The 22,093-nt window shown below is 34.2% G+C and overlaps 1 protein-coding gene across 2 annotated transcripts in view; it reads left to right on the forward strand.

The window, feature by feature from the left end:
* The window catches only part of FANCC (FA complementation group C), a 175,840-nt gene that overhangs the window by 20,266 nt on the left and 133,481 nt on the right, over positions 1–22,093 (forward strand). The window contains exons 1-2 of one of the 2 annotated variants that reach the window (XM_031937703.1): positions 17,200–17,217; positions 21,328–21,537. In XM_031937703.1, coding sequence (XP_031793563.1) covers positions 21,373–21,537 — 165 coding nt within the window. In that variant the 5' untranslated portion in view covers positions 17,200–17,217; positions 21,328–21,372. Of the gene's footprint in view, positions 1–17,199; positions 17,218–21,327; positions 21,538–22,093 lie in introns of those variants that run through there. The other variant, XM_023497293.2, reaches the window with a different exon arrangement.

The raw sequence follows: 22,093 nt of genomic DNA on the forward strand, positions 1-22,093 counted from the left end.
CTTGTGTATGGCTTGAACTAGGTGGCCAGTCTTCCCAGTCTTCAGTGCTGTGATTCAGGCTCCTATGTTCAAAATCTTGTTTTCTTTGACATTTAATTTTTCCTCAACTTCTATATCAAGTTGGTTGATAGGTCCTATAGATTTGATCTCCCTACACCAGGGGCTCTCAAACTATGGCCTGTAGGCCAGATGCGGCAGCTGAGGACGTTTATCCCCCTCACCCAGGGCTATGAGTTTCTTTATTTAAAGGCCTACAAAACAAATTTTTTGTTTTTACTATAGTCCGGCACTCCACCAGTCTGAGGGACAATGAACTGGCCCCCAATTTAAAAAGTTTGAGGACCCCTGCCCTACACCATCTCTCAACTCATCTTTGTTCCCACTGTTCCCACCCTAATGTAATCCTTTGAGGCTTCCTTCCTGGATTATAATTATAGCTTCATACCATGCCTCTTTGGTCTCTGCTCAAAACTTAACCTGGCATTCAAGATCCTCAAATATCTGGGGCAAATTCACTTTGCCAGTTATATTTTTTAATATTCCCAACTGTGCATTTTGTTTTAACATAACATAACTTTTACAGAAGACTTATAATACTCCATGAATTTCATATTTTCTCTCTTACTTTCCCACCATAACATTCCTGGCGCCTGAAAACTTAAACATCTTTTAAGATCCACTCAAGCAACAATTCTTCCATCAACTGCCACTTATTGTTCAGTCGTTTTGAATAATATCTGATTCTTTGGGACTCCATTTGGCATTTTCTTGGTAAAGATATAGGAGTGGTTTTCTTTCTCTTCCTCTTCATTGTAAAAGCTTTTTATTGCCTCTTTTATGGCAGATAATGTACATCATTTCACCTCTCCCTTTCTTCCAGCACATTCCTCTCTCATCCCTTAATTTCATTTTTTTAAAAAAGATTATTCTTTTATATTCAACTCACACATGTGCCCTTTGTCTATTCCTTCTGTCATTATAATGAGAAAGTTCTTATAAGTTACAAATATCATCTTTCCATGTAGAAATGTAAACAGATAAATCTTTTATGATTTCCTTTTTCTGAATACTTTTTTATGTTTCTTCTGAGTCCTTTATTTGACAGTCAGATTTTCTATTCAGCTGTAGTCTGTTCATCACAAATGTTTGAAAGTCCTTTATTTCATTGAATATCTATCTTTTCCTTTGAAGGATTATACTCAGTTTTGCCAGATAGACAATTCTTGGTTATAATTCTAGTTTTAGTGTTCTCTGGAATATCATATTCCAAACCTTCTGATCTTGCATTATCCTGACTGTGGCTCCATTCCACTTGAATTGTTTGTTTCTGGATGCTTGCAGTATTATCTCCTTGTCCTGAGAGAAAATTATCTCTCCTGGATCTATATTCCAGGTCAATTGTTTTTCCAGTGACATATTTCACATTTCCTTCCTATTTTTTCATTTTTTTAAATTTTGTTTTATTGAATCTTGATTTCTTGTAAAGTCATTAGCTTCCATTTGCTTAATTCTAATTTAAAAAGAATTACTTTCCTCAATGAGCTTTTGTACCTCCTTTTCCCTTTGGCCAGTTTTGCTTTTTAAGGCATTCTTATTAGATTTTTAAAATTTCCTTTTGTATCACTCATTTTTCGTCTCAATTTTTCCTCTACCTTTCTCAAACTTAATTTTCAAAATCCCTTTTGATTTTTTACATGGCCTGAGCCCAATTTCTGTTTTTCTTGGAGGCTTTGGATATAAGAGCTTTGACTTTGTAATCTTCTGAGTGTGTTTGATCTTCCTTTTCTATGATCAGAATCTTTTTCTGTTGTTTGCTCATTTTCCCAGCGTATTATTTAGCTTTAACTTTTTTGTTAAAATAGGGCTCTGTGTGAAGGGTGTAATATCCCAAGCTTTAGGGGTTCAGCTTTTTTCAGAGATCCTTCTGGGAATCTGTACTGTGAGCCTGCACTGCTACTCAGATTTCAATATGGGCAAACCAATACAATTCTAATAAAGATCCTTTCAGTGAATCTCCAGAGAATGAGCTTACATACTAGTATACAAAAAAAAAAAAAAAAAAAGTTATTTTATCCACCTTGCAATAGACTGTGGAACATTACATATAAAATTATATGTATGATAGTGACTTTCCTCGACCCTATTAACAAAGATGAAAGTATCTTCATCCAAGTAGTAATAATATTGACATTTGAGAAGTAGACTAGCATAGTGAGTAAAGGGCCAAATAAATTGCTCATGTGAAGTAGTAAAGGTTGTTTCTACTGTGAGATTATCTTCCTCTTCAGATGGGATAAACTGACATTTATAGAGTGCTTTAGATTTGCAAAAAAATTTTTGCATGTATTATCTCGTTGGAAATTAGAATGCTGAGGGGCAGTTAGATGGCACAGTGGATAGAGCACCAGTTCTGAAGTCAGGAGGACCCGAGTTCAAATCTGGTTTTGCCTTGGCCGGCGAAGCAGAGTGTGTGGATCCTGGAAGAAAAGAGATAAGGGCAAGAGAGAGGGGACACGCAAAATGGAGGCAAGACAAATCCATCTGATCAAGCCTCATTTTAATGGGTGCAATAGTACAGATATATATATATAGCAGTAGAAAAGAAGGCAGGGTTGTTCAAACACAGTACAGGGTGGGGGTCCTAGACAAAGGGTTGGTATCCCGCCTAAGGATGAGCTGCTCAGATGTTTCTGGTGGCAGGAAGCTTTATGATGTAATTAGGGGATGCCTAGATATCTGCCTATTCAAAGTTAGGGCAGTGCTTGGATGTGATTAGGAGATTCCTATTCAGGAAGTCTTTGGTATGATGTGATTAGGAGATTCAACCTTTTCAAGGTTGGCCTTATGTGGCTGTAGATTAGTGCCGGCTCCCCACATGGTTTTATAATAAAAATTTCTTCATTGTAATATAGTTGGAACACTATGAGACTTGAAGTCAAAAGACCTGATTTTGAATCCAAACTTCCTTGTTTACTAGCTATGTGTTTCTAGGTAAATCACAACCTATCAGAGCTTCATAGGCTCTTGCTTTTTATGATGATGTTCTCTCTCCTGTTATCTCTCCCATGTATCTTACTTTTCTTCCTAATTTTTTTGTTAAATCTTCATACAGTGATTCCCAGTAACAGTGGGTGTCACTATGCACATTCTACAAAACTGTTTTAGGCCCTCTATATTCTATCTTTGTTGGATCCTATGGATTCATCAGTTCCTATGGATTAATTTATTATCTCTATGCAGTTAATTCTTTATTAGCTTGGCATAACCTCTTCCAATGACCTTGCATCACCAACTGCTTGTTGGACATTTTCAATTAGATGTCTCATAAATATTACAAAATTAATGAATCCAAAACAGACCTTATTTTTTCTCCACATGATAGTATTTATTTTTTTCAGTTACATGTATAGTTTTCAAGACTCACTTTTATAAGATTTTTAGTTCCAAATTTTTCTCCTTTTCTCTTCTTCCCCAAGTTAGCAAGCAATCTGATATAGGTTATACATGAATAATCATATTCATCATATTTCCTCTTTAGTTATTTTGTAAAAGAAGAATCAGAACAAAATGGGGGAAAAAAAACTAAAATTGTATCCTTCAAACTGCATTTGGATTCCATAGCTTTTTCCCTGGATGTGGATAGTATTTTCCTCCATGAGTCTGTTGGAATTGTCTTCTATCATTGTATTGTGGAGAAGAGCTAAATCTGTGATAGTTGATCATCATACAATGTTGCTACTACTGTGTACAATGTTTTCCTGGTTCTGCTTACTTTATTCAACTTCAGTTCATGTAAGTCTTTCTAGGTTTTTTTCTGAAATCCTGCCTGCCCATCATTTCTTATAGCAGAGTAGTTTTTCATTACATTCATATATCACAACTTGTTCAACCATTCATCAATTGATGGGCATCCCCTCTTTTTCTACTTCTTTGCCACTACAAAGAGATGCTTTAAATATTTTTGTAAATGTGGGTCCTTTTCCTTTTTTTTTGTGATCTCTTTGGGATATACTCCTAGTAGTGGTATTGTTGGATCAAAGGGTATGCAGTGTTTTATAATCCTTTGGACATAGTTCCAAATTGCTCTTCAGAATGCTTGAATGGATTCACAACTCTACCAATAATGCATTACTATTCCAATTTTCCCACATCTTTTCCAACATGAATCATTTTCCTTTTCTGTTATATTAGCTAGTCTGAAAGGTATGAGGTAGTTGTTTTGCTTTGCATTTATTTAATCAGTAATACTTTAGAGCACTTTTTTGTAATTTCTTCATCTGAAAACTGCCCATTTATCCATTTATATGGATATATGACTTGTTATCAACTTGACTATTTTCTGTATGCTTTTTTCATTTTTAAGAAATGAGGTCTTTATTGTGTAGAAACACTGACTATAAAAATTGTTTTAAAGATTTCTGCTTTCCCTCTAATCATTTTATTGTGCAAAAATTTTAAAATTAAATGTTATCAAAATAATACATTTTACATTTCATAATATTCTCTATTCCTTGTTTAGTCATAAATTCTTCCTTTCTCCATAGATCTGATAGGCAAATATTCCTTGTTTCCTAATATGCTTATGGTATCACTTTTTATATCTAAATCATGTACCCATTTTGACTTTTTCTAGATATATGGTGTGAGATATTTGTATCTAGTTTCTGCCATACTTTTTTGTAGATTTTGCAACAATTTTTGCCAAATAGTATAGAATTCCTTATTTTTTATAAACCTTCCCTCTCTCTTGATATTGGTATCCATCCACTAATTTGAAATTCATGAACTCTGAAATTCTTTGTCTAATCATAATATGTTGTCTGTCATTCCATCTTTCTATCTTGCAACCCCAAGTCCTGTTGTTCTTTCACTGTGTAACCTCTATTTGGCCACTCATTTCTTTCCAGGCCATGGCCCCTGCATTAACTTTACTTTTCTCCCTTCTCCTTGTTGAATTAGTTCAATTATACACTGCCCCACTCTCTCCCTTGCCCCCTTATGTTTTCTGAATTTGTCTTGCAAAAAAAGCATACAACCATTCTGACTGGGTCCATTTCAAATTGATGGTATATAACCTTAACTGGACCTTTGATTGCTTTAAAGCAGTCCTTCTCCATCTCCTTAAATAACTCATTATCTTTACTTAATCTGTCACCTAAATCTCCCATGGTTTCTCCTTTTCTCTCCTCTACTGAGAACTTTGCCTCAATTTCCTGAAAGCATTGAAGCTATTTGTTTAGAGCTCCCCCTTCTCTCTTTCCCTTCTTCCTCCTCTTATATGTCTTCTATTAATTATTCTTTCATCACTATCTCACATGAGGTGACCTTTTTCATTATCAAGGCAAATCATTCTACATGTACAAGTGTTTCTATTCCATTGGAAAAGATTGACATCTCTTCTCAATCACTTATCTTCACTCTCTTCCTTGCTGACTACTTCCCTGATGTTTACAAACATCCTCAAGAAACCCCTCATTTGGGCTTTTCATCCCTATTAACTATCATCGCATCTCTCTCCAATAGATGTTGGAGATACATATACCTTTTGTAGCTAAATCCTCTTGAGAAAACTTTCTAAAATAGGTGTCTCCCAACTCTGAGATACCACTATACACCTGTCAGATTGGCCAGAATGACAGGAAAAGATAATGCAGAATGTTGGAGGGGATGTGGGAAAACAGGGACACTGATACGTTGTTGGTGGAATTGTGAATACATCCAGCCATTCTGGAGAGCAATTTGGAACTATGCCCAAAAAGTTATCAAACTGTGCATACCCTTTGATCCAGCAATGTCTCTACTGGGCTTACACCCCAAAGAGATACTAAAAAAGGGAAAGGGACCTGTATGTGCCAAAATGTTTGTGGCAGCCCTGTTTGTAGTGGCCAGAAGCTGGAAAATGAATGGATGCCCATCAACTGGAGAATGGTTGAGTAAATTGTGGTATATGAATGTTATGGAATATTATTGTTCTGTAAGAAATGACCAACAGGACAAATACAGAGAGGATTGGCGAGACTTACATGAACTGATGCTGAGCTAAATGAGCAGAACCAGGAAATCATTATATACCTCAACAACGATACTGTATGAGGATGTATTCTGATGGAAGTGGATTTCTTCAACAAAGACAAGATCCAACTGAGTTTCAATTGATCAAGGATGGACAGAAGCAGCTACACCCAAAGAAAGAACACTAGGAATGAATATAAACTGCTTGCATTTTTGTTCTTCTTCCCAGGTTATTTATACCTTCTAAATCCAATTCTCCCTGAGCAACAAGAAAACTGTTTGGTTCTGCACACATATATTGTATCCAAGATCTACTGTAATCTATTTCACATGTATAGGACTGCTTGCCATCTTGGGGAGAGGGTGGAGGGAGGGAGGGGAAAAATCAGAACAGAAGTGAGTGCAAGGGATAATGTTGTAAAAAATTACCCTGGCATGGGTTCTGTCAATAAAAAGTTATTTAATTAAAAAAATAAAATAAAATAAAATAGCTGTCTCCACTTCCTTTCTTCTTGCTCTCTTTTAATTCAATACAGTTTGGTTTTCAGATATTATTCAACTGAAACTGGTCCCTCCAAAAAAACTGTCATTTAAGCATTTATTAAATACCTGCTGTGTTCCAGGCATTGTGCTAAGCTATTTATAAATATTATCTCATTTGATCCTCACAATAACATTATGAAGTAGGTGCTGTTATCACTCCCATTTAAAAAATAAGGAAGCCAAGACAGATAATATTTAAGTGACTTGCCCAGGTTCACATGGTAGTGAGGGTCTAAGGCCAATTTTGAACTCAACTTCCTGATTCTAAACTCAGCACTGTATTCATTGTGCTACCGGTTACTAACTTAATGGCCAAATTCAACCTTTACTTAATTCTCAACTTTCTTGGCTTCTCTCTACTCTTTGACACTCAATCACCATCTTCTTAATTCTCTTCTTTTAGCTAGGTTTTCAGGACACTACTTTCTCCTGGTTCACCCATCTGATTACTCCTTCTCAATTTAATTTGCTGAATCTTCATCCACGTCACACCTGCTTCCTGTGAGTGTCACATAGAGTATGTCCTGAATCCTCTCTCTCTTCCTTTATACTCTATACCAAGTGAAAACTTGGTGATCTCATCAGTTCCCATGGATTCATCTCTGTGGTGATGTTCTCAAATCTTTGGATCCAGCTTCACACTTCCTACTTACCTTAAGTCTCACATCTACAGTTACAGTTTGAATATCTCAAAATGGCTGTCCTATAAATATCTTACACTATACGTGTGCAAAACTTTACTCATTATCTTTTTTCCAACCACTCCTCTGTTCTTAATTTCTCTTATCACTGCTGAAGGTACCACTGTCCTCCCAGTCTCTTTGGCTGGTAACTTATATGCCATTCTTCTCTCCTCTTTCTCTCACCTCCATATCCAATCTGTTGTCAAAGATTTTACCTTTATAACATTTCTAGTATCGACCCCCTTCTTTGTTCTGATATTGTTAGCATCCTGGGTAGACCTTCATCCTTTCTCACTTGGGCTATTGCAGTAGCATGTTGGTTATTCTGCCTGCCACAAGTTTCTCCCCATTCTAACACATATTCCAAAATCTCAGGTCTGACTCTGTCACTCCTCAGCCTTTTCAGTAAACTTTCATGTCTTCCTATTAACCTCCAAGATTAACTGTAAAATCCTGTGTTTGACATTCAAAGCCTTTAATTACATTTTCTTTCCAACCTTCATATACCTTCATATACTTTAAAAGTATAAATTGTTAGTCAATGTTGTAAGAATAAATGTTATAATTAATCCAGTTTGTATAGATGATAATTATACTTATTATGGATTTATAGGATTGGTTTATATTTTGTTAGATATGCTTTAAGGATTTATATGAACTTGTATTAGAAATTTGCTATAAGTAAAACTATGAATGAATTATGCCCAAAATACCACACTTCCCATGCCTTATCCACTGTCATGAATGGTCCTTTGTTAGAGTTCATAAGACGCTTAGAAACTGAAAACCTGTGAATGCCCAGAAGGCATTCACTACTCTTGTGAATATCCTTGTTAGTGCCCACTCTGCACTCACTATTGCCAGTCTCTCCTAATTCCCAAGCCCTCAGAGAAATCTCTAGTCACTGTCTTCTGCAGTGCTTAAACCAATTTTATCAAGTTTCTCTCTGTCTGAGGTCTTCAGAGATTTCATTTCATAGAATGATGTAATACACGATAGTGTACTACTCATGTGCTGCTCAAGATCTTTTATTCACATGTTCACATCCTGCCCCTAGCTGACCTCCTCTGCTGACTCCTAGTGAACCCTGATGAACTCCGGATCAAAGAGCTACTTCCTTGTCCCCACAGCTTAAATAGGGTCTATGAGGTCATACGCACAGCCAATCAGAGAAGGAGCCTCCTGTTAATGATGGGATCTCAATGCGACCAGAGTTCCCACCCATGAGGCAGTCCCTGTTTATTTATAGAAACCACTTCTGGGGGTCTCAGGCTTCAAAGCCTCTTTTAATTCCTGATTGTGCAATACCTGACTCCTGCTCCGACCCTAACAAAACCTCCCCCCAGAATACTGAAGACACTGTGGAAACCCCTAAATAATGCTTATGGCCTGGTGGAAGGTAGACATTCTCCTTAGTCAATCAGGTGTTCTCCCCCACTTCTGAAATTGACTAATTATATATTGTAACCCCTTTTTGGTGACTTTTCAAGGTCTATAAACCCCTCAAGTTTGTAAGTAGAGGAATGACTATAAAGAATGTTTTAGATCTAAAAACTTTTAACCAGTTTCCATAACAAACTTATCATGATTGGTACTTAGGCTCGGTTGCCTTTTATTATTGTAATCCACATGCTGAAAGTCAGCTGAATTCTTTTTTTAAGACTTTCAAGCCTAACCTGAATCTCAGTACCACTCCTATTTCCTAGAAATTTTCAAAGAATCTCAGAATTGGAAAGCATCTCAATGGTCAACTAACACTTATCCCCTCTACAGTATTTCTGACTCCTGGCATGTGTTCATTCAACTTTGTCTTGAAGATTTTCAAGGTTAAAGGATCCCTTAAGTAATTTTTTATGTTACTTTGAGAGACAACAGTTACCAGTTTTTGAAAATTCTGATTGTTAGGAAGAACTATTTTCCTTTATCTGGCTGAAATCTTTTTTTGTCCTTTCCATCAGTATTTCAAATTCTGTTCTTTTAGGCCAAGTAAAACAAGTCAACCATTCTATATGTTTATGCTTGAGATACTTGATGAGAGCTATCATATATTGCCAAGGCCATCTTTTCTCTAGATTAAGCAACTGATATTCCTGTGATATTGTTTCTAGTTCTTTCATCTCTTCTAAACTTGTTCAGATTTATTAATGTCTTTTTCAAAATGTGGTACTCATCACTGAATGAAATAGTATAACTCTGTTGTCCTTATTATGTGGTCATTTTCTTTTCCTATCATTCATTTCACTGATAACGTCTTTTATTTCTGTTCTTTGGTTGTTCTTCATTGATTTTATATTGTAGACTGATTCATATGCATTTATTCATTTCTCCATTATCCTCTGTGTAATATTCATATTCATTTCTTCAGATATTATATTCATGTCTCATAGGTATATAATAATCCTGGTAGAATATTGGGGTTAAAATATGCCTTTCTTTTTTTTTTTTAAGCTTTTTATTTTTAAAGTATATGCATAGATAGCTTTCAACATTCACCCTTGCAGAACCTTGTTTCAAATTTTTTCTCTCCTCCCCTCTCACCTCCTACCCCTAGATTTAATATATATTAAACCTGTGCAATTCTTCTATACACATTTACATAATTATTATGCTGCACAAGAAAAATCAGATCAATAATGAAAAAAATGAAGAAGAAAACAAAATTCAAGCAAAGAAAAACAAAAAAAGTGAAAATACTATACTGTAATCCACATTCAGTCCGCATAGTCCTCTCTCTGGGTACAGATGGCTCTCTTCATCACAAGCCTACTGGAACTGGCCCAAATTACCTCCCTGTTGAAAAGAGCCATGTCCATCAGAGTTGATCATCATAATCTTTTTTGTTGCTGTGTACAGTGTGCTTCTAGTTCTGCTCATTTCACTTAGCATCAGTTAATGTAAGTCTCTCCAGTCCTCTCTGAAATCATCCTCCTGATTGTTTCTTATAGAAAAATAATATTCCATGACGTTCATGTATAACTTATTCAGCCATTCTCCGCTTGATGGATGTGTCTTCATTTCTGAGGAAAGTTTTTAGTCATTAAAAGAATCTTTGCAATTTCTTGAAGCAAGCCAATCCCCTCTCTTTCTTTATATTTCTGGGCCCAATTTATTGTTCATTTGTTCTGTCTGTCTTAGATATACATATTGAGGACACACCTTATAGATTATGTCTCCAATTGTATGTCATGATTTGGGCAATTGACATTTTTCAACTCCTTTCTTTTTCTTGAGAACAATAGGACCAAATTCTTTTCAATGGTTATACATTTTTTCCCAAGAGATTCTTTCCTTGTTTGCGTCTTAATGGATGACATCTTCAACAAACAAGTATATATAAGGAAGCTCACATTATGAAATACCTCTTCCCTTTGAACTTTGTGCTGGAAACTTCTCATCACAATGAAAATCATCTTTGATAAGTGTACCTCTTCCTTTAATCTTTATAATTTGTGATTATTGTTATCTGTATTAACTTGTTTTTGTTTTTGTTCTCGTGTTTACTGTAATTTATTTTCTGCTTCTAAAATTCTTGGGCTGGTTTTCTTTTTAGAGTATTTAAGATTTCCTTTTTATAATTTTTTTTCCCTTCAAAGACTATGGTCTATATCTCTTTTCATGTTATTTTCAGGCATAACATTCTTGTTGTATAGAGTTATCACATGATTTTCTAAATCTTAATCTTTTCTAAACTTGAAGAAATTTGGGGCCAGTATTTTCCCTTCTTTCTATGCATTTTAATGTTTTTTCTCATTTTCTTTTTTAGAGAATCTAAGGTTATGAGAATTGCTTTTATCTTTTGGCCTAAGTTCTCTTGTTAAATTTGCTGAACCTGAGAATTCTAATCTATGTTGTTGTTTTTTATATATTTTAAAGTATTTTTTAGATATTTTCACTTAGTGCTTTTTGGTCTTTTGAACCAAATTATTTTTAAAACATTTTTATTCATTTTGGTTAAATACCAAAAGACAAAAAAGGAAACATTTCCTTATATACAGCACAATATAAAAAGATGATTCACGATGTAAAACAATGAATTTCCATTTCACACTTTATTTTGAAAAACTATTTAACAAATACTACATAACATTCTGAAAGCTACCCTAATTTTTTAAGTTTTCATTTGTTCTCTGTTGTGTACTTTTTTCCATTTCCTCCCCAACCTGCCCTAGAGAAGGCTACCATTAGACACATGTGTGTACGTAAAAGCACACAGTACCTCCTTTTTATCAGTTTTTTCTTTGAATGTGGATTGCATCTTCCTTCATAGGTCCTTTGTAGTGGGATTGGAGTGTTTATAGTACTCAAAATTACTTAACTAAAATTGTTCTTAGAACAATGTTGCTATTACTATGTTTAGCATTCTCTTGGTTCTGCTCATTTCATTCTTTATTATTTCTTACAAGTCCTTCCATGTTTTTCTAAAGTCAAACTACTCATCCATTACAATAATATGCCATAGCTTATTTAGCCATTCCCCAATTGATGGGCATCCCCTCAGTTTCCAATTTTTTGCCATTACAAAGTGACTACAGATCTAATGATAATGTTCCTGAGTCAAAGGGTATACACAGTGTTATAATTCTTTGGACACAATTTCAGATTATTCTCCAAAATGGTTGAATTAGTTCACAGTTCTACCAACAATGAATTAGTATCCCAATTTTTCCCACATCCTTTCCAACATTTGTCACTTTTCCCTTCTATTATTTTAGCTAATCTGACAAGTATAAGATATCTCAAAGTTGTTTTAATTTGCATTTATTTAATCAGTAGTAATTTAGATCCTTTTTTTCATTTTACTACATTTAGTTTTGATTTCTTCATCAAAAAATTACCTGTTCATATCTTTTGATCATTTATCAATTGGGGAATGATCTTGTTTTGTTATAAATTTGACAGTTCTTTTATTTATATGAGAAATGAGACCTTTATCTGAGAAATTATCTATAATTATCTACATAATTAAATTATATTTTCTCCCAATTTTCTGTTTTGCTTCTAATTTTGACTACATTTATTTTTGCACAAAATCTTTTTAATTTAATATAATCAAAATTATCCACTTTATATTCTACAATGTTTTCTCTTTATTCATAATTGTTCTCCTATACATAAATCTGATAGGATATTCCATGGTCTAATTTTCTTATAATATCTCTCTTTATATATCTACATCTTGTATTTACTTTGGCCTTATCGTGGGTATAAAATGTTGTATGTTCATTTTCTGCAAGACTACTTTCTAAATAATAATAATTGATAATTACTACCTTATAATATAATTTAAGAATGATATTGCTAAAGAACCAAAGTATTTTAAAAAGATGTTCTGTTGTTGTTTCAGAAGAACAATTTCCTCTTCTTCACTATCTTCAGGGGATTGACTTATCATTTGTCACAAAATATATTTATCTATTGGGATGGATCTTTTCTCTGAATATTTGTTTATTTAACAATTGCTTTAAAATGCTTAGCTTTTATTTGGTTTGTCAATCACTCTGTTGATTGTTTTTTATGTTCTTTTTTGAAAATATGCTTACCCCCAATCCTGTCCCCTACAGGATGGTTGGTGCTTGATTTTCTTCCCTGATTTCTTTTCTCTCTGATCACCAGGATTGGGCAAAGTCTGTTTCCCTCTAATAGTGAGGGTGAACAATAGGTACAATTATGTAGGGAAATTCATAGAAAGCATAGTTTACTTGTCCATCTTTACCTCTTTTGGACTCTGTTGTAATCTCAGACTTAACTTTCCTCGGATTTGAAACTCTAATGCCAGTCTTGGAGGAGCAGACTATTCCATGGGATTTGTAGGTGTTGTATGGGAGGTTTGTCAGAGAGTATTTTTAACTGGTCTCTTACTCATTATGCTGGCTTCCTTTTTATCTGTGTTTTATCAAGGGCTTGCCTAGGCACGGAAGTACCCTGGGTTGGAGTAATTCCAAAGTTTGGAGAAATGATCAATCTCATACCTATTTATTAACACTTAACCACAAATGCTCTCTAAATAAAAAGCTGTATTGTATGCATTATTCCTGAGCCACTCATAGAAGCAAAACTTATTATATCTTATATATATATTCCAGTGAATTTCTTGAATTATTTTTTGGACATTCAATTTGTTTGTTCAACAAGCAAAATATGATCTTTCCTAATCCTTTGAGTTTTAAAACAGAGGCCAAAACTGAACAGTGCTGACTCTAGTGAAATTACTTCTATATTCTTGCCACAATTCTTTTTTTTTCTCTTTACTATGGCATTTCATAGCATTTATAATTTGGTTTTCTGCTTGTGGGTCCACAGTGACTCCCCAATTTCATTTTCTGCTTTTTTTTTTTAATCATGCCTTATTTTATGATTTACTGTTGTTGAACTTAATTCTATTTTTGATTGACCAGTACTCTATAATTTTTTTTTTTTTTGGCTGAGGCAATTGTGATTAAGTGACTTGCCCAGGGTCACACAGCCAGGAAGTGTTAAGTGTCTGAGACATTGAACTCAGGTCTTCTTGACTTCAGGGGTGGTGCCACCTACCTGCCCCAGTACCCTAAATTTTCAAATAATTTTGAATTACTTTTAATTTGAGTTTTCTAATACAATGATTATCCTGTTTGGGAGAAATTTAAAATGAATTATTAATGCAGTTTCATAATTTTAGTTTGATTTTCTAATCTGTTCCTTTGCTTTTATATGTATCAGATTGCTAACTTGTTAATTTATTTATTTATTTTTTTTTTTGGCTGAGGCAATTGGGGTTAAGTAACTTGCCCAGGGTCACACAGCTAGTACTTATTAGTTTTAACAGAAACCTTGACTAACGCTCAATGAGAGTGTAAACAGATATAATCAGAAAAATAATCATAACATGCTCCTTCTTCTACAAGACTAAAGGTTATATACAATGTCTCATGAATATAGTGCCCTCACTAGAACAATAAAACATAACTATGCTAAATGACTCATAGCCATTAGAATTATGTTAATTATTTAAGGGTGGATGTCTATTTATGTCAGGGTTTTTAGGACTGTTCAGTGCCAGAAAGCTATTGTAGTAATAACTCATCATTTTATTCTATTAAGTTAGTTTTACAGGGAAATGTTTAAGCCTGTATTGGAAACAATTAGAAATATAAAAGGAAACCTCTGAAATAATATACCTGATACTTTTTTGGATGGAGCAGAGTGGCTAAGAAGAAGACTTATGATTTCATAGGTATAGAAAATTTCTGATGAGGAAACTCTTTGATATTGCTATTGATGCTTAAATCATAATTTTCTGGAAAGGATCTACTTTACCTTGGCTATAATTTAAATATCATTTATGTTCCTTTTCCTCTGCACATTTTCTTCTTTTATTAATGATCTTCTGGTCCAGTTGATCAAGATTATAAAATCATATTTAGAACCAGAAGGACCTTAAATATCACTAAATTCATTCCTCTCTTTTGTTTTATAGAGTGATATAAACATTTATTCAGTACCTTCTATGTCTAAGACATTGTTGAAATGGTTTTTCATTTTTCTTCTGCTGATTGGGATTGCTTTTCTTCAGTTACATTCATGAAATATAATTTACTAATATCTATTTAATAAAGCTATCATAGGATATTCATCCAGGAAGGGATATTAAAAATCATATAAATTACTTTCTTTTTTTAATAGATAAGGAAACTAACTCAGGACTGTATTTCCTAAGATTGAAGGGACTTTATAGGTCACTTGGTCCCACTCTCTTATTTTAAAGAGGAGTAAATTGAGGACTAGAAAGGGTAAGTGATATTCTCAGGGTCATAAGTATAGTAATTGACAATATAGTAATATAATGAAATTTGAACTTAACCACTTTGACTCGAAATCCAGGGTATTTTTCATTGTACCACAGCTAATTCATTTTGGGATTTGGTTGTTGGAGGACTAGAACCTATATCTTCAAATTCTAAGCCCAAGTGAATGATCAATAAAACTACACTGCCATATTACTTTGAGTAAAAATAATCATTTCTTTTTAGTTATAGGAAAAATAAAATTCTTTCTAACATTTTATATGACATCAAGACTTCAATAAATCAATTAAGAGGTATTTTTGAAATACATAGTATATGCCAGGCATTGTGTATGGCACTAACTAGAGATAAAAGTATGAAGATGGAGATAGTCTCTGCACTCAAAGACTTGGGCAAAGGGATTTGAAATTTTTTAAATGTATAGGATAGCATTGGGACAATCTTAGAGGGTGTGGTACTTTAGCTGATCCTCAAAAGGAAACAAGAATTCTGAGAGATTAATAGCCTGGATTGATGATAAACATCCCATTTACATTCCTGGCCTCTTTTTTTGCCCTTTTGGCAGTCGAGTGAAGCCTATGTAATTCAAGTGCATAAAAGAAAATACATAAAATTACCAAAAAAAAATCAATTATGTTGAAATGTTGAAAGCGTATCTCTCGCTTTCTGGGATAGTTAGGTGGCATAGTAGATATAGTGCAAGGCCTAGAATCAGGAAGATCTGAATTCAAATCAAGCCTCAGACACTTAATAGCTGTGTGACTCTGGACAAATCACTTAATGTCTCAATTTGTTTCTTCATCCATAAAATGAATTGAAAAAGGAAGTGGTAAATCATTCCAGTGTTTTTGCCAAGAAGCTCTCTAAAGGGGTCATGAAGTGTCGACCATAGTTGAAGAAACAACTGAACAACAACAATTCACCTCTTAAATATGAGTATTCCTCCAGGCTCTGTCTTGGACTTTTCTTCTTTCCTTTAGTGATATATAGAAGTTCCTAATCATTCAGTTCTATTCTCTAGAAATGACAAAGGATCTCATCTCTCTATGCAACACTGATTTCTCTATTTAACTCCAGTCCTGTGCTTCATATTCTCTGCTACTCTGTTTTTTCATGTCCCTGTGGCATCTCAGTCTCAACCTGCTCAAAATTGAACTGAACATCTTTCCCCTTAACTTTCTTTCTCCAAATGTCCCCTTTTCTACTGGGTATATTGCCATATCCCCGTTCACTCAGATACATAATCTTAGATTCATCTCCAATTCTTTTTTGTCCCTTACCACTCAAATCTGATCAGTTACTAGATATGGAATCTCATGTTTGTCTTTTTTTCTACTCATATGTTGCTCACATTCTTCCAATAAGCAACTTGAGGAAAGTGATTTTATTTGTTGTCTTTGTATTCCCCTTACCCTAGGATAGTTATATATAGTAGATGAATAATAAATGTTGAAATAAATTGAATAAGGAAGTACTAAGTGCTTTTTATACAATATATGAAAGAAGGGGTTTAGTACAACAAATAGGACATATGCTGTTCATCATACTAGTCTCTGAGTCTCTATGACCTTTCCTGATCTCACTCTCTACTTGGTAGTGTCCTTCAATTATTTTGCATAACTTTTGCATATGTGTTTCTTTTATATGAGGGGAGAGGGAAAAAGAGAGAAAACATTCTATATACACATATATTTAAATACTTCCCTTATATATGCTTGCATTATTTGGGGTGGAGAAAATCTATATGTACTGATTGTTTCTTGAATAGCTGGTTCTATTATATATTGTAAGAGGAGTAGTTCCAAGTTTAAGGGGTCTTGTAATATTATAGACCATTTTTGTGTGTTAGAAATTTCATCTTGGGAGAGAAATAGAAGTTTTTCCTTTTTCATGTTTGGAAGTATATATTGCTAACATTCTTCTGGATATAAAGGAGATAACTGAGAAGACTAATTTCCCTCGTATTTAATAGCCATAAATGAGTCCTTTAATTCTTTTGGGTTGTCTGTTGACTATATATATTTTTATTTTGGATTGAAGTTTTGTACTAGAAATGCTTCAAATATATAGATTTTATTTATATTTTGAAATTTTATTTCAATTCTAGTTTATGTTTTTGATTAGACTGTTTCAAAAACTAACAGTTTTCTAATTACACACAGGAAAAGCCAGCTCCTCCTAGTGGACTTTTCATAAAGGTAAATATGGGCAAAAGAAAATAGTTGATTTTGAAGGAAGAAAATCTTATTAGCATGTATTTTCTCTTAACCACTCAAAATAAGGAAGATAAAATTTGCATAATTCGGGAGCATTTTCTCCAAGAATCAAAAATACATAGATAAAAATATATTTTAACCTTTCAGCAATTTAAGAATGATCACTATAAAGATTTTAGAGAGAAACAGAAATGTTTTCAGACTGACAGTTAAATATATAATACTTTTCTTGTGCACATAAAATACTCCTAAGCTCTAAATGAATGTTTTTTAACTAAGGAGACCATTGGCATTTTAAGGGTAAACATTTCTCTCTGTTTTTAGTTTTATGTAATCAGTCTGTTTTCCAGTATTTTGTTCATAAATCTGAATTTTGCACTTTATTCTATGACTGGGGGGAGGTGGAGGTGGGAGTAGGATAAGCTTGGATTGACTTATACCAAAGGGGTATACAGAAAAATTTTCTTTACAAGATTGCTACCTGAAATGGATGAATGAGCCATATTTGTTATAGCTAGGCTCAATTTTTGTGTTGTCTAAGTTGGGAAATGTCAGAGACATAAGGAAAGCAAACTTCAAATATGGTGTTATCTGGCAGGCTTCCAAATATGATTTATATTGGTATTTAAGGGAGATTGTAGTCTGCAGTTAATCTGTTGTTAAATGGTGACAGTCTTTAGTTAGCCTTAAAAATTCATTCCTATAATAAGTTCTTTTAGTGTTTCTAAGATTCTGTCTCCTTTTCAGTACTTTCTCCTATGACATTTTTTATAATTATCTGGTATTCATTATCCCATTGACCTTAGGGGCTTGAGGGAAGGACTTGGATTCAGGAGATATTACTATTTGTCTTCCTCTTCTTACATTTGTTAGCCATAAAAGATCCTAGACAAATCACTTTACCTTTTAGATTGTAATAGATTGAATCTTCATTTTACAGATGAGGACATTTCTTTAAAAAGACAGGATGAAGGAAATGAAATTACTATAGTTATTGGTATAACTTGAACCTAACCCAAGTTTGAAAAAGCAAGTACAATGGTTATATTATTATGCTTGTTTGCATTTACTCATTCAAAACATAACCTCTTTTTCAAGTTGAGTCTTAGTTAAATAATACTCTATTTCTAGACTTAAAATGGTTCTAGGAAGTGGTTTTTTGTTTGTTTGTTTGTTTGTTTTTTATTGCTGAGGCACTTGGGGTTAAATGACTTGTCTAGGGTCACAACTAGGAAGTGTTAAGTTTCTGAAGTCACATTTGAACTCTGGTCCTCCTGATTTCAGGGCCAGTGCTCTATCCATTGTCCTATCTTGTAGAGGGCCATGGATTAGTGGGGGAACTCTGAGTAAGGTATTAGACTCTATAGCCCAGTGGAAACCTGCTAAAAATATCTGGTTTGGCTCTCCATTTCCCCCATGTAATTTCTCATTTCCCTCCCTCAGAAGTCATGGAGGGCATGACCATCTGTGTTCTACTTGAAGGAAGGATACTTGCAGTATTTACTCAGTGTGATGGATGAGATAATGGTTCTCTAGTTCACATATACTTAGTGTAATATAATGATGTAATCACTGTAGTTGGCATATACTTAGTGTGATGTAATGATGTAATTAGACTGAGGTATTTAAGGGCTGAGAGGACTGGAGATGAGAGCTCGAACTCTATCTCAGAGTTAGACAGAGACAGAGGAGACACAGACACAGAAGATGGACACAGAAACAGAAATCCTCCTAGTGGCTCTCCTGCCTTTATCACCCCTCCACCTAAGACCAAGGCTTGTCCAGAGATCCTCCAGAAAGCTAGTCTGTAGCTTATCTAGCTACACGAATTTCAGAAAATACTAGGGAGTTAGAGCAAACTAGGAAGAACTTTTAGGTATTCATTATCATTATAGGTATTCATTATTTTTTTTAAAGGAATAAACAAATACTAGCCATCTTCAAATGTATGAATCAATCTAGATATGAATCAATCTAGATTCAAAATCCAAAAAAATGAGAATTGTACAATGAAAAGAATTGGGATTCCTGAGTCAAAGGATCTAGATTCAAATCCTATCTACAATCACCTTGCATTGTTCTCTTTGTCTTGTTTCTTTTTGTTTCAGTCCATCCTTTTTACTGGTGCCAAAGTACTATTTTTTTTACCACGATCCAGCCGTATGAACCTTTTGTCCAACTGATTCTAATGACTCTATATTTTTTCCAAAATAAAACGTAAACACCTTTGCTTAGTGTTTAAAGGCTTCCACAACTAGAGCCACCATATCGTTTCAGCCTCTTTGGGTCTCCTCTCCTTCCCATGATCTTCAGTTCAATCAAACCAACTGAAGTGATTGATGCATTTTCTTCATGACACTCTCATCTTTTGTTTCTGTGCTTTTGGACTGACTACCTTCCATGTTTGGAACACACTCCTTTTGCCTCATCGAATCCCTTTTTTTCCCACCAAGATTCAACTCAGGTACAATTTAAAAAAAAAAAAAAAAAGATCTTTAGCAAGGATATAGTAAAGGTATTTACTCAAATGACACAACAGAATCAGTAGTTAGAAATCATAATGTCAGATACATATTTCACCATAAATACAGCTGGAGTCCAAAAGGGAAGAAAAATGCACATGGACTTCCAGTACACTAGTGGTAGGGCACACATGACTTAATACAACTTACAGTTCCAGAATTCCAGGATCTCATGTCTCTTTTTTAGAAGGTCCTCACAGATTTCACCATGAGGAGCTTTACTATTTAGCTGAACTGATCCTTCTCCTGGGATGCAATGTTTTAGCTAGATAGGCCAGTTTGCCCAGTAGTCTCAGATATGCAGATGACATCACTTTAATGGTAGAAAGTGAAGAATTAAGAAACTTCTTGATGAGGGTAACAGAGGAGAGTACAAAAGATGACTTGAAGCTTAAAATCAGAAAAAAAGAAAACAAAACCCTAAGATCTTAGCAACTGGTCCCATCCTTTCCTGGTAAAACAAAGGGAGAAGAAATGGAAGCAGTATCAGATTTTATATTCTTAAATTCAAAGATCACTGCAGATGGCAACTGCATCCATGAAATTAAAAGTAATTTATAACTGTAAGGAAAGCTGAGCACCACGGAATTGATGCTTTCAAATTGTAGTGCTTGAGAAAACTTTTGAGAATCCTTTGTACATCAAGGAGATCAAATTAGTCAATACCTAAAGAAGTTAATTGATGTCTGCTGAAAGTCAAATGCTGAAGCTATATTTTGGCTACCCAATAAGAATGTAGAACTCTTTGGAAAAAACCCTGATGATGGCAAAGATTGGAGACAAAAGGAGAAGGAGTGGCAGAGGATGAGATGGATAGATAGTGTCATGGAAATAATGAACATTAACTTGAACAGACTTTGAGAACGAGTGGAAGGTAAAAAAGGATCTGGTGTGCTCTGATATAAAGAGTCAAACGTGACTAAACAACCAACACCATCACCACTAATCAGTTCTTGCTTGAAACTTACACTGATCACCCTATCCCTCCCATCTACCATTCTTTCCTACCTCCTACTCTTTCCCTCCTAAATTGCCTATATTTATGCCTATTTTAAATTTATTTTTATGCTGTGTATATATTTGTGTATACTTGTCTTCCACCTTAAAATGTACACTTACTGTGAGTAGTGATTGTTTCATTAGAACATAGTAAGTACTGCTTAAATACTTGTTCATTAACTGTGTGACTTTGGAAAAGTCACTTAATGTCAATGGACCTAAGCTTCATTCTCTTTAATGGACTTCTATTCTATGACTTTATACATGTGATTTTGTGATTTTTTGCTTGTTTAGAATTTGTATAAATTAGAAGTCTTTGTTTTCTTCAATAAATACATATAATTTCAGATCTCTAGTTGGGAAACATTGTGAAGCAATTTAAGCATTCCACCATTGAAGCAGTAGGGGCTTTCTTTTTTTTAAGCACCAAAAGTTTAGTTTCTTAGTCCCATGTACTCTTATCATTAACTATGCTGTAGTGTATGGAATAGGGAGAAGAATATTTTTGATATGTTCCTGCTTTGCCAATTAATATTTACTAGTTGTCACCTTTTTTTCTCTTGAATTGTAGCCTGAACAACACGACTGTTTAAAGTTCTGCCTTTTCTCTCATGAGATGGCTCAGGATACACTAGACACATCTTTGAACTTTGAGTTTTGGCTGAATAAGGCTGTTGCGTGGGGCCAGGCTACTACTTTGGAATCCCAGCAAGATGTCTGCCTTCACCTGCCTCAATTACAGAAGTTCCTGCAGCAGATTTATGAAACCTTGAAACATATGGTAAGTAGCTTACTGGAGGAATGAAATGTTTTGAAGACAGCTTCAGAAACAATCTGCACCCCAGATTTCAGCAAGTCAGAAAGCTAATGGTAGCAAAGAGGCTTGTGGTATTGACCTAATGTATTACTGGATCAGAGAGGCAAATTGGGGAAATAGCCACAGGTAATGCAAACAAGAATGTGTTTCCTGAGTTCCTGATTTATTGGTAAAGAAGTCTTTTTTTTCTTGATTGGTTATACTGTCACATGAGACTTCCTGACCAATCAAGTAGGCTTAAAAATCCCCTCTCTTTAAAGTAAACAAGAATTTGATCCTGGTTGTCAGGTCATAAATTGGATTATTTAAAGGTATTTCTATGTTATATTGTAACTGATCCCTTAAATCTTGAAGAGCTTGCTGACATGCAAACTTTAACTCTGTACTACTTTAAGCTGAAAATCACCATGTTTAGATCACTGAGAAGTATTATAAATATTACATAAGTATTTTCACTGTTACATAATTTTTTTATAATTGTTTTTGGTGAGTGCAAATTTTGTATTTTATATCATTTACC

This window comes from Sarcophilus harrisii, chromosome 1 (genome assembly GCF_902635505.1).
Source record: "Sarcophilus harrisii chromosome 1, mSarHar1.11, whole genome shotgun sequence".
Lineage (NCBI taxonomy): Eukaryota > Metazoa > Chordata > Mammalia > Dasyuromorphia > Dasyuridae > Sarcophilus > Sarcophilus harrisii.